Source organism: Gopherus flavomarginatus, chromosome 2 (genome assembly GCF_025201925.1).
Source record: "Gopherus flavomarginatus isolate rGopFla2 chromosome 2, rGopFla2.mat.asm, whole genome shotgun sequence".
Taxonomy (NCBI): Eukaryota; Metazoa; Chordata; order Testudines; family Testudinidae; genus Gopherus; species Gopherus flavomarginatus.
This window is the reverse complement of record NC_066618.1, coordinates 208,893,782-208,910,653: the sequence shown is the minus strand read 5'-3', so window position 1 is coordinate 208,910,653 and position 16,872 is coordinate 208,893,782. Positions and strand designations below refer to the sequence as shown.

Here is a 16,872-nt window from a genome sequence, read left to right as displayed (position 1 = left end):
TTGTCCATAACTCTGCAATCCATCTCTGACTCTAGAACAGTGGGATTTTAGGTTATAATAAAAACTTAGTTCAGAAAAGATCCTGAATTTCATTTGCTTCTTTTGTCAAAAAATAAAAGTGAATGTACCTTCGCATTTTGAAGAGGAGGCTGGTAACTAGAAGGCCGATAGTACATCCTCTGAGTAGCATCAGTGTGGATGTCTCCGAGAAATAGCTCCTCCACTAGGTGATCTAAATTATGATGTAGATACTGCTTCTCTACTCGGATCAATTGAAGTTCATGAATGGCAAAATTAAGAGCTCTGGTGCATTCACAGCCATTCTCTTCTCTCCACAAATTGTAGCTCACATCCTGCTCCCAGGGATTGTTGTCTGGTACAAATCCAGGACATGTACGGTTCACCAACTCACTTAGTTTTTCGGCTATTGCTTCACTGTGGCAGATGATCTGAATGTTATGTAACTGGTAATCGGCTTCAGTTCCCCCTCGGATAATCCAGGATGCTTGACGAAGACGAATTTTACCACGGATAACTAAGGTGTAGGTAGGGTTTGTGCAGCGATTACCACCGTAATAAAACTGGTAGGCCTTGAATGTGTTGTTGTTGTAGAATCTATAGGATCTTGTGATAAACTCTGGGCCTGATCTAACTTCACAGCTGTAGAAGATTGAAAATGATATAAAACAAACTTTGAGAGAGATATACCACACTATCATGCTACAATTAATAAGATGGTCAAATTCTTATAGTGTGCACTAGTATTAATACTGCATTAGTACTGTAGAAACATTTCAAATGCATTCTTTTTATACCACTCAACAACCTGTGGTACCTACATAGCCACTGTGGCTGTAGTATCTGAGCTCCTCACAGTCTAATGTATTTATCCTCACAATGCCCTCATGAGTAGGACCCTACCAAATTCACGGCCATGAAAAACGTGTCATGGACCATGAAATCTGGTCACCCCCTGTGAAATCTGGTCTTTTGTGTGCTTTTACCCTATACTATACAGATTTCATGGGGAAGACCAGAATTTCTCACATTTGGGGTCCTGACCCAAAAGGGAGTTGCAGGGGCCCCCCCAAGGTTATTTTACAGGGGCTCCGGTATTGCCACCCTTATTTCTGTGCAGCCTTCAGAGCTCGGTGGCCAGGGAGTGGCAGCTGTTGACCAGATGCCCAGCTCTGAGGGAAGTGGGCCCCCCCGCATACCATACCATGCCACCCTTATTTCTGCGCTGCTGCCTTAAGAGTTGGGTGCCCAGAGAGTATCAGCTGTTGAATGATGGCCCAACTCTGCAGGCAGCAGCGCACAAGGAAGGGTGGCATGGTATGGTATGCGGGGGGGCCCACTTCCTTCAGAGCTGGGCATCTGGTCAACAGCTGCCACTCCCTGGCCACCGAGCTCTGAAGGCTGCACAGAAATAAGGGTGTCAATACCGGAGTTTGGGGGGGGTTGGGGTCGCAGGGTTATTGTAGAGGGTGTTGCAGTACTGCTACACTTACTTCTGCACTGCTGCTGGCGGTAGCTCTCCCTTTAGAGCTGGGCTCCCAGCCAGCTGCTGCTGCTCTCCAGCTCTGAAGGCAGCGTTGCTGTCAGCAGCAGCGCAGAAGTAAGTGTAGCAGTACTGCATCACCCCCTACAATAACCCTGCGACCCCAAGCCCTCCAAACTCCTTTTTGGATTAGGATCCCTACAGTTACAGTAGCATGAAATTGCAGATTTAAATAGCTGAAATAATGAAATTTAAGATTTTAAAAATCCTATGACCATGAAATTGATCAAAATGGACTGTGAATTTGGTAGGGCTCTACCCATGAGGTAAGGAAGGACTATCACCTTCATTTTACAGATAGAGAACTCAAGCACATAGGCAATTAAATGAATTGCCCAAAGTAACAAAGAAAGTCTGAGGAGGGAACTGAACTTGGGTTTTCCCAAGTTTCAGGTTCCTACGTTAATCTCTGGGCAGCCCTTCCTCTTCCTCCTCTTTTATCACTTTATCACAATTGGAATAATAAGTTCTTATGTTGTTTCTTTAGCTAACACTGCTTTAAATTGGAAGGAAAAAAAAAAGTGTAGTTGCTCCTAGGAAAAATTTACCCCAATCTGTCATTTTATCACCTATATTTTCTTTCTAGGGTTACATGATTTTTAAATCTGAAGCTTAATTTTGACCATACTGGTTTGAATGTTTAATCTTGTTCATATTTTTGATTTTGTCTCAGGAGTTTTATGAAAAGGAGTTCTTCCTCATAGGAAGTGGCTGCAAAATAAATAAATATTTCCTTTTAAAAATATAGTGAATTTAGAGAAAGGACAAGAGCACTGAAATATGAAGCACCTTAACTGACCACAAAACAGGTACAGTATTGGTAGCACCCATGCAAACTTCCTAGACACTTAATGTAAATTTTTAATATTTTATACACACACACGCAGCCATCAGATGGTAATGCTTTCTGGCCACCTGAATGCATGACCTAGAGGTGAGAGAGGCTAGGTTGTTAATTCTGGGGAAGATTTTCAAAAGTACAAAGGAGGCTCCCAGCTCACACTGAAAGTCAAACTCTCCTTTGTGCCTTTGAAAAAAATCTCTCCCTTGAGTGTCATCCAGGCTGCTTAAAATAAATACTTTTCAAAAATAGTAAATTTAATAATTATAAGCTCAGAAGGTTATACTTTTCAGGTCAATTTTCAATTTTTCATTTAGTGTGTTGAAAACTTATTCTTTACACAGACGTATTGCTATGATCATATAGAGAAAAAACTACATTAGAAGAATGTTGTTTAGGTTTCAGCGTCAAGCAGCTGAAAATTAGTAAGCACCAGAATTTAGGTTGCCCATGCAAACCTTGATTTGCATACATGTTATGATACAAGCTTCTGTTACATGATCACATACAAGACCCCTGAAAAGTGCTAGGTAACCTAAATAGAGGGGTTGCTCCACTTATAAGATAATAGTTTTAGGCTTACAGAGCCTAGTCTAAAGTCTACTGAAATAAATGGAAAAACTCCCATTGCCTTTAATGGACTTTGGATGAGGACCTCAATTTTTTGGTGTATACCTATACATGTGTGGAAAATGTATTCTTTGATCAGTCATTTAAGTGGTTCCACTCTACTAATAATAAAGTGTAGGCAAAAAACTATTAAGGAACTATTGCTACACATTTTACAGGAGAGCATTAAATCCCATCCAAAAAAGGGTTTCATTATCAAAATTAGTTACTGACTTATTAGACTAAAGGTCACATAACTTTTCCATTAAGAAAATGTATTAGCTACTGTGAACTTGCTGTAGCTTTGGGTTTGTTATAAAACAGTGAATATAAGTTACTATTGTTACTTTTTCAGTTACTGTACTAGAAGCAAAGTTTGCAGCTTGTCTGTTTGAACCCTTTTGTAGCTTATCTGCTTAGGATAGTCAAAAAAGATTCTATCTTTATCCTGCAATTGCTCCACACGCAGAACTCCCACTGAAATCTATAGGAATTTTCAGGAATAATTACAGTCCAAATCCAACAGTCCTTACTCAGGAACCACTTTCATTGAGTTCTGTTGTAGCTTTGTCTGAGTAAGGATTACAGGATCAGGCCCCATAAACATCTTAAAACCCCCCAAACAGCCTAAGAAAGTCATTTAAAATAGGTTGATGAATATTACAGCTGAGACACTGGAAATGGAATATTACTCTGACTGAATGTCATCATGATGTACAGATAAGCACTTGCACATAAGTTTCTTAATTTAATTTGCTAAATGACATTTGTTCATGCAAAAGCTCTTAAAAGCAAGGATCCATTCATTAGAAGTCTTGTAATATAGTGCAATATTCATAAGCAGGTTTTAACAATATTTTGTTCTTTCTAAATCAAAAAAAGTTTTAAAAATATTGCATTCCTTACTGTTTAAAATGCAGTCTGCAAAGTGGTGTATAACAAGGTAGCTTTACAGTATGCTATTCTGTTGTACAACTAAAATATCTGTCATTCTAAGTAGCTATGAAAAATGCTTTTACATTTGTAGATATTTCCCTCCCCACCCCCGGGCACTCAAGCATCTTTTTTTGTTATCCTTACCCAGTAGAGACCCAATGCCCTTCAATGGTGGGAGGCATTTGCACAGTAATTCGGGCTCCATTGTGAAGATGTTTCAGCATGTGATGACACTGTGATTCCTTAAAAGCCCTCCATGCACTCTTCTCTAAAGATTGAGGGTGGGATCTGCTGTCTGGATGAAGAAGGGCAGAACCCTCTCCCAGCCCTGGGAAATAAAAGTGTAAGTTAACCAGGGGATTCTAGCAAGGATGACTGATACTCAACCTGCTATACTGTTTATCTAGCAGTGCTAACACATTACTCGCTTGGCAATATTATGTGCTTAGGGAAAGAATTGATTATATTACTTGTTCCATGTGAAGAAAAAATAATTTTTTTCTGTTGGGAAATGTCCCTTTCTGCCAACAAATTACAAATCCTCTGACTAGATTTCACAAATGTTGTAAAATGAGATCAGGATCAGAACCAAAACTCTGAATTCAAATACCTCTGAAGTGTGGATCTGGATTTGAACTTCACAACTGGTTCTTAAGTCTGTCAGTAAGAGGACAACCCCAAAACCTGGACCCAAGCACCTCTGTAACTGTGGGAAAGCTGGATCCAGATATGATCTTTGTGGCTTGGGCCCACCTCTAATTTGAATGCTTCTATAATAAACTTGCAAATAAAGGCCACCTTTTAAAGTCAAAGGAAAACAGATATTCGAAGCACAGCCTCTGTACACAGGAAGCCTCTGTGATGACTGAGGTGGTCAATTAAAGGCGGATTCTGCTATTTTTATTTTCAGGGAAAAAGGAATTTCAAAAGCTAATTTTATCTCTAGTACTCAGTAATTTTGGTTTCTAGTAATGCATACATAGGAAACTCACCAGCAATCTTTCTACACAAAATTAATCAAACAAAATGAGTATGTAGCGTAAGAAAGAATGCTTCTTGCACTCCTTTAGGCTGCATGCTATATAAGGTGTAGGAAAATATGGATCACGAGTAAAGCACATTAGGATTAACAAGTGAACAAATACGAATCTTAGATTACTGATTAGAAGACAGCCAGTGTTTTATTAAAATAACTACCCATTACTGGTTTAACAGCTATGCAGATGAACCATAGTTGAAAACAACTGTATGAAGACAGGAAATATGTAATTAATAATTCAGCAGCACTTTCAATGTCTATTGAATTTATAATAAATTTGGCATTGCTCAGCATTGGGTTGTTAGCATTTTATACTTTAACTTTCCCATACTGGGTCAAAACACAATCATCTATTGGTTCTGCATATGGACAAGTTACAAATCTCACTGCTCCAATCATCTCATCTAATGAGCACAGGCACAGGAACACAATGGAAGCGCCAGAGAGCGAGGAATAGATGTGGAAAACACACATACAATAATATAACAGTGTGGTATAAATATATAGTCACATTACTAGGATGTTTTGTGGCCTCTAAGTTATGTGGTGGGAATAAATGCCACCCCCTACTGGACCCTTATCTTGCCCATTTAGAAGTATCTTGTCATGTGTGTATTATGGGGTGAGGCAGTGCAATATTTAATAAGCACAGCCTCCCACACCCTGAATAAGTGTTTCAGTGCTTGCACCTTTCTGCATCTTTGTATGTTTTATTGTACATAAGTACCCAGATGTGGGATCATACTTCCCTCTTTATATCACCTTAAGATCAGATACACCATTTGTCATACATTGTTCTCTTTTGGCTCTCCATCCCAGCCTTTGACACATCAGTAAATGGCCTGGTAAACAACCATGCCACTGCCTTTACACATCTGTCCTTCCTGGATATAATGCAAGTGTTTGTTCCCATTCCTGGATGCTGTCAGAGGCTTGAAAGAGTATGGACATAAGCAGGATACAAGACCCCCTTTGAGCACCATTTATCTCCTTGTATGCTTTTCTAAAAAATGGGGAAGTTTTGCAGCAGTATGTTTTCCTTCTTCTCCACCTTCTGCAGTGAGAATCCCCAGGCTGTTCAGGATACTCTGAAGGTAATGACACATTCATAAACAAAACAACAAAAAAATCAGCTTGGTGCATTTTCATTACGGGAAATGGGATCCATGATTCAAATTGCATAAAGAGCAAATGTGCTGATGAAATACATTTATTTATTCAGCTTTGACATTGTCCTTGGTGCTGTACAGCACATAAAAATCTGTTTAGATGTTGCTGCTAGATCACAGCAACATGGCCTAGTATTTAAAGGCTTAATGAAAGGAGTGGGTTTTCATGAGAAATCTAAAAGAGAGTTGCAGCATGGCACACTGGGATAGGCAAGTAATTATTCACTTTGAATTATTCCTAATTTACAAGGGGAAAAAAACCACGATTACTGGATTTTAGGATTACTTTGGTGTATTAAGGTATGTTGCAGTACAACATGTAAAATAGTCTTTTAAAACCCTTTTTAGGCAAAGCACTTAAGGATGTGTTCAGCTTTAAGCAGGGAGTAGTCTCATTAACTTCACAGTATTCCTTTGGTTTATATAAAATGAAAAGATGTTGGCAGCCTCACAGTTAACTGTGTTTTTGTGAAATGGAAAAATGTGGAAGTTAATTTAAAAGACCACTTTTAAATAACATTGGAGACCAAACATAATTACTGTATACTTAGAGCTTTGGCTTTCATTGAAAGGGATCCAAATGTGCTACTTTCCACAACAGAGGCAAATAAGGGGGTTTCACAATCTATACATGTCTGTGGCAGGATAGCTAAGGAAATGATAAACAATGAAAGGGGCATGTAAGTAATTTAGACTCCAGATCTGATTTACCTTAAACTTATTATAAATTAGGAAATATTTCTGGATCTGATATGTCTGTCTCTTTAAAAAAAACAAAACAAACAAAAAAAAAAACAAAATTACCTACCTATTCCTAAGCTATTTGAAAGATTTCAAACAAAATCCACACTTTAAATATGATCCACAAAAATAATGCCATAAAAACTTCTTTTGGCTTTGTAGTTTCAGTTATTTAATGAACACTATTCAAAAGATGGCATCACTCATCACGCTGGTGCTTAAGCAAGATAGTAAGTCAAAAAGTAAAATAAAGAAAGCCATAATAATTGCAGCTCCATGAGAAATACAAAAAAAGAAAAAATAACCAGTGTTTTCTAGATGAAGAAAGGAAAACAAGTATAAGGATAGAAGGTACTTTCAAGTTCTTAAGCAATCGAGAGTAAAATAAGAATTTTTAAAGTATTAAGCTGTTGGCAGTGTATTCAGTTGGATAACAGTATTAGGTCCAAAGGCTGGTAAGAAAAAGTATTCTGTCTTCAATTATTACATATTCAATTTCAGTTTTCAGTGAATTAATGTTAATATGAGATATATTTGCAACAAAAATAGGGAAGCGGTAGATGTGGTGTATCTTGACTTTAGTAAGGGTTTTGACACAGTCTCGCATGTCCGTCTCAAACAAATTAAGGAAACAGAACTTAGGTGGAGCTACTATAAAGTGAGTGCATAACTGGTTGGAAAACTGTTCCCAGAAAGTAGTTATCAGTGGTTCACAGTCAAGCTGGAAGGAGATATCAAGTGGGGTCCTGCAAGGATCAGTTCTGGATTTGGTTCTGCTCAATATCTTCTTCAATGATTTAGGTAATGGCATAGAGAGAGTATATTTATAAAGTTTGCAGAGGACACCAAGCTGGGAGGGGTTGCAAGTGCTTTGGAGGATAGGATTAAAATTGAAAATGATCTGGACAAACTGGAGAAATGGTCTGTAGTAAATAGGATGAAATTCAATAAGGACAAATGCAAAGTACTCCACTTAGGAAGGAACAATCAGTTGCACACATACAAAATTGGAAATGAGTGCCTAGGAAGGAGTACTGCAGGAAGGGATCTGGGGGTCATAGTGGATCACAAGCTAAATAGGAGTCAAAAGTGTAACACTGTTACAGAAAAAGCAAACATTCTAAGATGTATTAGCAGGATTGTTGTAAGCAAGACACAAGCAGTAATTCTTCTGCTCTACTCAGCGCTGGTTAGGCCTCAACTGGAATATTGCTTCCAGTTCTGGGTGCCACATTTCAGGAAAGATGTGGACAAACTGGAGAAAGTCCAGAGAAGAGCAACAAAAATGATTCAAGGTCTAGAAAACATGATCTATGAGAGAAGATTGAAAAAACTGGGTTTGTTTAGTCTGGAGAAGAGAAGATTGAGAGGGGACATGTAATGGTTTTCAAGTATAGAAAAGGTTGTTATAAGAAGGAGGGAGAAAAATTATTCTCCTTAACCTCCGAGGATAGGACAAGCTGCAATTTAAGCCCATTGCTTCAAGGACGATTTAGGTTGGGCATTAGGAAAAACTTCCTGTCAGGATGGTTAAGCACTGGAATAAATTGCCTAAGGAGGCTGTAGAACGGAGGTTTTTATCATTGAGATTTTTAAGAGCAGGTTAGAGAAACACCTGCCAGGGATGGTCTAGATAACACTTAGTCCAGCCAGGAGCACAGGAGACTGGACTAGATGACCTCTTGAGTCCCTTCAAGTCCTATGATTCTATAACTAGAGTTTAGCTCAAACTCAAAGGTTCTCGATCTGAATTCATAGATTAAATTCTGTTCTGTTACACCAAAATCAGCTACATTGGTTTAAATCCATAGCTATTTAACTGACAGCAAAGTTTGGACCAATATATCTATAACGAGCTCTATCAAAACTTTGGCTTCAAACACTTGGAGTTTCAAAACTGAGACCCAGAATTTCTCAAGTTCCGCATGTTCGGATTTCAAATGTGGCCACTTAGAGAGTTAAACTGGAACATCAAACACGACTCAAACCTAAATCTGGACTGACATGTCTGATAACTGGAAAGTTCCTAATTTACATCAACTGAGACACATAGGGCTAAACTGTTTCTTCATTCACACCAGTGTAAATCCAGTGTAGCTTCCTTTTACAGCCCATTCTCACACAAATAACCACATGTGGAAGCCCAAGTGCTATTAGGGTGACCAGACAGCAAGTATGAAAAATCGGGACGGGGGGCGGGTAATAGGAGCCTATATAAGAAAAAGACCCAAAAATCAGGACTGTCTCTATAAAATCAGGACATCTGGTCACCTTAAGTGCTATTATCTGTGAGCATTATATCCTTGGAGGGAATCACTTAATATTAGTATTTTATTTCTGCAGCAAACTATTTTCAAGTTGGAACTTGTCTAAAAATCTTTCGAACAGATGAAAAATAATTGCCTAGGTTAAGTATTTAGCTTTACTTATCTAGTCAATTGCTCTGCACAATATACATTAGAGTACAGCTATCTCTTGATGTGGGAAAGTGCTAGATAACCTCTATGACAGCTTTTTAATTGCAGTGCAAACTTGTGTAATTACAATGGAGACTATAACATCCCATTGCCAAACAAATGTGTGTGTTTACTTACCATGTTTTCCTCCACTATTATTTCTTTATACATCAAAGGGCCCTTACAGGACTGGGACATAAATTAGACATACCATAACAAGGGATTACAAACAAAGGATTGGGGGCAGAGAAGGTTGAAGTTTACAACTGTAAAAGATAACAAGATTTGCTTTTGTTTCATATGTACCTATTACTTTTCTTGTGTGTGTACGTAGTTTTTAGATATACGTCTGCAAACAGACCTGTAGTTTAAAGGAGGGAAATGCCCAGTTTATAGTGTTGAAGTTACTGAACAGAGATACAAGACAAGGATTTTAAGATGTAACAATTAGAAACTCCGTCAAGGCTGACTGGCCCAGAATTAGATCTTCTGTTATTTTATGGCACAAATCCTGATGTCTTTACTCAATGCCCAGTACTGAAATAGTCTGAGAATCTCTTGGGGGAGGCTGAACGACTTCAAAACCTAGTGAAATCAGTTAACTCAGCACCTGGGAGAGTTAGGCCTTCAGTGCTTACTCTTCCAAAACACCTGTTTCAGTCAACAATTGAGTAGGGACAGCAAGAACTTGAGGCCCCAATAACTTTTCACACAAGTAATCTACTGAAATTCTTTGACTTTAATTTTTAAGTAGATGCGTTTGTGCTCTCTTCTTTAAAACAGAATCAGTATCCTCAGATCTGTATTCCTCATGAGCCACTTCACAACAAAGTTGGTATGCATTGTGGAGGAATGAATGGATTTGGTAAGGAGAAAAGTTTACAGCTTTTTAGGGTTATGCTTTCAAGGTGTTATAAAATACTGTATAAAAATTAATTTAAATATCATGATAAATTCCTTGACAGTGCCCTTTAATGTCACTTATTAAGCACCATTTACCAAAAGGGTCATAGGTGCTGTACATTTAAAAAAAATTAAAACAAAATAAAAATAGCAATCAAACCTGAGTCCAATGGCTCAAGTATAAATTCCCACCAGCGTATGAGAGAGGAGGAGAATTGTGGGTTCAAATCGTTTCCACATTCTGCTATTTCATATAACGTGTTTTAAGCTGTTTTATAAAACGAGCTCTGTAATGTTGAATTAAATTTTGTACTAGAATGGACACCATCACTGAATGAAGAAAAAGCAGTGGCATCTCAAGTGTGTATTTCTGTAAACCATTAAGGGTTCGAGTCTGTCTCCACTACAGTCAATGGGAGCTTAGCTATTGACTTCCAGGAGGGAAAACTGGAACCTAAATACAACACAATACATAAAGTAGAGTGACTTTGCCCTTTTTCAAGCAAAAATAGGTTCTATACCACAGACATCTAAACACATCTATTCTATACCATAGGTGCTGGAACTAGGGGTGCTGCCACACCCCTAGCTTGAAGCAGGTGCCTTTATATACAGTAACTCCTCATTTAACATTGTAGTTATGTTCCTGAAAAATGCAACTTTAAGTGAAATGATGCTAAGCAAATCCAATTCCCCATAAGATTTAATGTAAATGAGGGGGTTAGGTTCCAGGGAAATTTTTTCACTAGACAAAAGACACTATATACAGTATATATATATATATACACACACACACACACGTATAAGTTTTAAACAAACAAACAATTTAATACTGGTACACTGTGATGATGACTGTGAAGCTTGGTTGAGGTGGAGGTGTCAGAGGGTGGGATATTTCCCAGGGAATGCCTTACTGCTAAATGATGAACTAGCAATTCATCAAGGGTTAACTCATTAATGTAGCCTCACTCTACAAGGCAGCAGGCATGGAGGGAGGGGAGAGAGCACAGCGGACAGAGCCAGAGACACACACCCGTGTGTGAGAGCGAGATGCACATTTCTCCTTTAAGTAGCTGACCCCACTCTTAAGTACACTGCCTTGTTAATTAGATCAGCTTGCTGAGATCAGAACCCTGTCCCCCCCTGCTCTATGGAAATGGGGTAAGCAGGGTGCAGGGGGAGGGGACACCCTGACATTAGCCCTCCACTTCTCACCTCCCCACATACAGCAAGCAGGAGTCTGGGAGCAGCTCCAAGGCAGAGGGCAGGAGCAGCACATGGCAGTGGGGGGAGGGACAGCTGAATGCCAGCACTTGCTAGCCTGCTGGGCAGCTGCAGCACAAAGAACTTAGGGGAGCTGGGAGCTGCCAGTCCACCCTGATTCCAAGCCCTCCCACCAGCTAGCTCCAACAGGCTGCTCTTCCTGCAAGCAGTGGACAAAGCAGGCAGCTGCCAAATGACATTAGAAGGGAGCATTGCATAACTTTAAATAAGCATGTTCCCTAATTGGTCAGCAATGTAACAATGTTAACTAGGACGACTTTAAGTGAGGAGTTACTGTACAGGGTTTACAGTTCGCTTAAACGGCTCTCAACACCTCCACTATAAAAACTGTTCCAGCACCACTGTTCTATATTACATACAAATTAGGGAAAAAACTCAGGGAAAACTACCATTAAACTTATTGGAGTTTGAGTAAATACTGCAGGACAGGATCCTATACCAAAGTAATCATGCAATCTATGTACAGGAAGCACACACTACAAATGTAACTACAAAAGTTGCATTAATAACAAAGTATTAGTCTGGTCTTGAATACCTGAAATTTTTCTTTCTCCGTCATTTTCATTGATTTTATTTTTCAGTTTACAGACAACACAATATCATTCTATTTCAAAATAGTCTATGTATATATACATAGCACAAAATCCAGCTCTGTTGCACCAGTGTATAGTTACCATAAATCCACTGAAAGTCAACAGAGTTACTTCGGATTTACATTTTGTTTTAACTGAAAGTGGAATTCAGCCCATGCTGCTTTATTTCTCTCTCTCTCTCTTTCTCTCTCTCTCTCTCTCTCTCTCCTTTCATGCTTGATATAGTAAGCACTGAACAGAGGGAACTCCCTTTCTGATTTGTCTTCTCCTAAATCCTAACTGAATTCAATTATTTTACTAAGGGGAACATACATTTCACAGCTCAAACTCCTGCCTTGCCCATCTCTATGTATATGGGACATAGTTTTTTGCCTCATTCATTAAAATACAATGAAATTTATAAGAAAGGAAATAAAACACTTCTATCCAACCAATTTCAGTAACACTGTTGAAGCACTGAAATTATGTATGAATTTATTTAGTTTTGCATAAACAATGAATTCTGCCTTGAAAAGTCTAACAGTCCTGACTGAATAAACTTCATTAAAACTGAATATTTTAGTGGAGGATGTTATCATATAAGGAACCAATTATTTTATTTAAAGTTTTAAATACATTGCTATAACAATCACATATTCAGCAACACTCTATGGTAATTTCCTCACATTTGTAAGATAAATTAGTCATTTGAAAACAAATTAGCTATTTTGTTTTGAATACACTTTACCATAGCTCTGATTAATCAGGTTTTCTGGAGCTGAATGTTTCCAGCATTTGACATCTGAAACTTCTGTGGCTTTTCATATAAAAGCAAAGAAATACTGATAATGGACAACTTCCAGCTGCAAACCTCTTTTGACATTCTACAGGTTCCATTTTGACTAATGAGAACAATTTTTTCATAATGTTAACTTAACAATATTAGGAGTAATGTTGCAATGAAAATATGAGCTTGAGTCTTACACAGCAGTTACATAGTTTTAACTTCCATTAAATTAACAAACAGCACTTTGAATTAAAAGGAGAAAATTCTCTCTCTCATTTCCAAGCGCAATCCAGTTGACTGGGAGATAGCCATGTGATCTAAAAGACCTTTGGAAAAAGCCCCAGGGCAGTGCAATACATTTATAATGTTTAGAGATTATAATCAAACCTAGAATGGGCAAAACCTAGATTAGGCTAAACTACATCTTTGGGCATTGTATCCCACTGTTTGTTCCTATCTCAGCCCAAGGGGGCAATAGTTTTCCACAATAAATCTTTGCTTCAGTCCCTATCTTACTGATATGTATATGTTCACAAACAAGTTTTCAAGTTATTACTTTCTAAACAGTATTTGATAGGTATATTTTGTTCTGTGATACATAACTGCAGATGAAACAGGAAAATCATCTATTTTTTTCCATTTTCTTTTGGCAGCTGCTTTTTTATCTGATCATTGGCCTGACTGGTTTCCCATTTGAAGGAAAAAAAATATGATTTTCCTGTTTCATCTTCTTCTGGCAGCTGTTATTTTGATCTGATCATTGGCCTTGATTTGTTTCTCTTTTCAGCCAAAGTTTAAAACTGCTCTGTAATTCCAAGCAGATGAGGCTGGTAGTCAACCCTATAATTATAACTTCTCTCTTCACTCTCTAACTTCAAACATTCCATTTTGACTTTTAGATTCACAGATCACAGAGTTTTAAAGGTACACCTTGGCGTCCAGGCAGGTCTGGCTCAAATAACTTGTTTACACAGTCTATATATGTTTTGGAGGAGAGGTGAGCAAATGCTCTCTCTATAAAAACAAAACACAAATTTATTGAGCACCATCTGTCTGTTTAGCTTAAAACTACAAACATAAAGAAAGACAATCCCCATTCCAAAACAGACAATTTTAAGAAGTGCTTTAAAGTTCTGACTCCGGTCCCCTGTTCTAAGGCTGGATCCTGTGGGATGTCCAGTTTTAGTATACTTGAAAGAGGCACCTCCTTTTAAAAGTAGATTTTAGGACCTGAGGAAGTTTATTGAAGAAGGCTGGATGCTGCAGAATACAGTACTTCAGTATTAGGTACGGTCCTCAAAATGCTGATGTAACTGAATAGGTTGAGACACTGAGAAGAATATCTCACCAAAATTTTCAAACATGGATGCATAAAGGGAGGCCTGTAAATATGTATTTAGGCACCTAATTAAATAGCCTAATTTTCCCTGGTGCTGAGCACCCTCAAATACCTTTTAAGAAAGTTGAAACTGTGGTGCTCAGCACTTCTGAAAATTGGATGCCTAAATGTGGCTTTAGGCACCCAGCTTTGACCATTTAAGTGGTCCATCTTAAAATTAACTTATCACTTAAAATTAACCCTGCTCCCACCACAATACTGCTTCCAAAGACTTACACTCTAGTGATATGTTTAGGTGGGGTTAATGCAGAAGTTTGCATATTTTAAAGTAACAGGTCCAAAGAGCCATAGTGTTCTAAATCAAATTCTTAGGTGCACTAAACCCAATACTAACATTCTTTTATCCAAGCTTTCTCAATAACTACTCCCAAGACCAAAGAACAGCTCTTAGGAAAAGCCTGCAGGTGAAATCCTGGCCCTATTGAACTCCATAGCAAAGCTCTGGCTGAATTCATTAGGGGTAGGATTTTACTCAGAGCCTCTTAAAGCAGCATTGGATTGAGCCCCCAGATGGGATGCAGTGCCAGAGCTGGTACAGACATATATTTTAAATTACAAGAACTTCATAGGCAACTGGTGGGGCAACTTCCATGTCATCCTGTTTGTAGAAGTTTGACAAAATGTTTTATTAAGAAAGATTCTTAGCAATGAGGGTTTAAACAAAGTAAATGAAATCATTGTATGCTTTGACTTTATATATCAATGTACTTCCTCTCTAACATACAAGAAAACTTAATCATGTGGCCCAACTATCCACTTCCAAGAAAGGCAGGCATAAAAATGCATGAAACTCTTCCCCATATGAGCCTAGCTCCGTCCTTCAGAACCTCCTACAATTTTTGGCCACATCAAGAGTCACCCAACAGGCTCTGGAACGCTCTTGAGACCGACCACAATTTAGGTTTTGGGTTTTTTTTAAAAAAAACCTCTCTCAGGACATAGTCTGGAAATCCTACAGGGGGTGGGGGAGGGAGAGAACTCTTCTGAGAGCTGATCTTGGAAACGAATCACACAACTCTCCTCCCTGGAAAACGCCACCGTATTAAACTCCTGTATTGACGCCAGCGGCACAGTGCTGCACCGCTCCCCCACCCCCAGTGCAGCCATCCTGGGAGAAGGCAACGGAGCCTTCAGTAGTCTTGGAACAGCCATTAACCCCAAGGGGAAATCGCCCCTCGGGCACTCACCATGCAGGAGCAGGGCTGGGAACAGGTATCTAACCAGGTTGCAACAGGGAAGGGACATTTCCAGCTCTCCACCGCCTCTCGCCTTATCGCCTCTCCTTCCTCGTCTTCTTCTCGGGCGCCCCCCCGTTATCCGGCCCGGGGCTGGTGGGTGGCAGGCGAATGGTCCCTTCAGCGCGGACCTGACAGCCAGGCAGGCAGGAGAGGCTCGGAAGGAGGCGAGCCGGGGGCGCCGCAGGCAGGGGCACTAGCCCAGGCAGAAGGTGCCGCCGGATCCTCCAGCCCGGGGAGCGCTCCCGCCTCTCCGCCGCCCGCCCGCCCGCGCTCACAGGGGGCCGGGGGGTCCCATCGCTGGGCACCGCCTGCTGCTGGCGGGGCGGACGTGCTCCCTCCCGGGGAGGTGCGACGCGCTCCGGCTGTCACGCCTGGGGGAGCCTCCCTGCCCGGCGCCCGCTGGCGCCCGCTGGCTCCCGTGCGCCCCACTCCGTCCCCGGCAACTCGTCTGCTCGCTCGGCAGCGGCAGCCGCGGCGGCTCCTCTTCATATCCCCCTTCCCGCGGCGGGGCGGGGCCAGGCGGCGGGGACCCCGCGCTGCCGGAAACCAGACACCCGGGCACGAGAGGAGATCAGAGGGCGCGAGGCCGCCCCCTCACCCCTCCCTCCTGGGGGGGGACCTCACCAGTCTGCCCCCCCCCAGCTTCTTCCCGTGCAGCGAGCCGCGTGTGCCCCTCCTGCCTCCCAGCCCCCTCTCCCCTCCATCCGCATCCTGGCGAGGGGCACACAGCTCCCTCCAGGAACTAGGGGACAGTGGCAGAGGAGCGGGAGTGAGGCTCAGCTTGGGTCCCCCTGCCCCTGGCATTCCAGGCCTGGAACCACCCATAGGTGCTGGAACCAAGGGTGCTCAGGGTGCTGCCACACCCCCTGGCTTGAAGTGGTTCTATCATATACAGCATTCACGGTTTGGTTCAATGGCTCTCAGCACCCCCACTATACAAATTGTTCCTGCACCCCTGGAACCACTATGGGAAATAGTAGGGGAAATTATTCACCAGTTACAAATAACATTGTATTTGTAAATAATGTGTGGGGCAAATGGGAGCTAACCATCTGTAAAGTTGGAAAAACAACTGGGAATAGTTATTCATCAGCTGGCTGGGAAAATCAAAATCAGCCAAACTATTGGCAAATACTGTTCGACCAGCTGTACTGGAAAGGAATGAGTCTTGCCAGCGGTGTTTCACTTTACTGTATATAAGTAACATTTTCAGACAGGTATAAAAATACAGATAGGCCTGAACTGCAAGGGTGTCTAAGACATATATTGATTAAAATAAAAAAACAAAGTATATACTTTTGCCTGAAAGGCCTTAGGCAACATACATGTGAGAGAAC

General features: G+C 40.5%; 1 protein-coding gene across 1 annotated transcript in view; it reads right to left on the bottom strand.

Moving 5' to 3' along the window:
• APCDD1 (APC down-regulated 1) overlaps nt 1-15,793 on the bottom strand; it is a 35,713-nt gene extending 19,920 nt beyond the window's left edge. The window contains exons 1-3 of the mRNA XM_050942157.1: nt 15,485-15,793; nt 4,092-4,275; nt 129-660 (exon numbers count right to left, since the gene is read on the bottom strand). Coding sequence (XP_050798114.1) covers nt 129-660; nt 4,092-4,275; nt 15,485-15,542 — 774 coding nt within the window. The 5' untranslated portion in view covers nt 15,543-15,793. The remainder of the gene's footprint in view (nt 1-128; nt 661-4,091; nt 4,276-15,484) is intronic.
• Nucleotides 15,794-16,872: the final 1,079 nt, after the last annotated feature.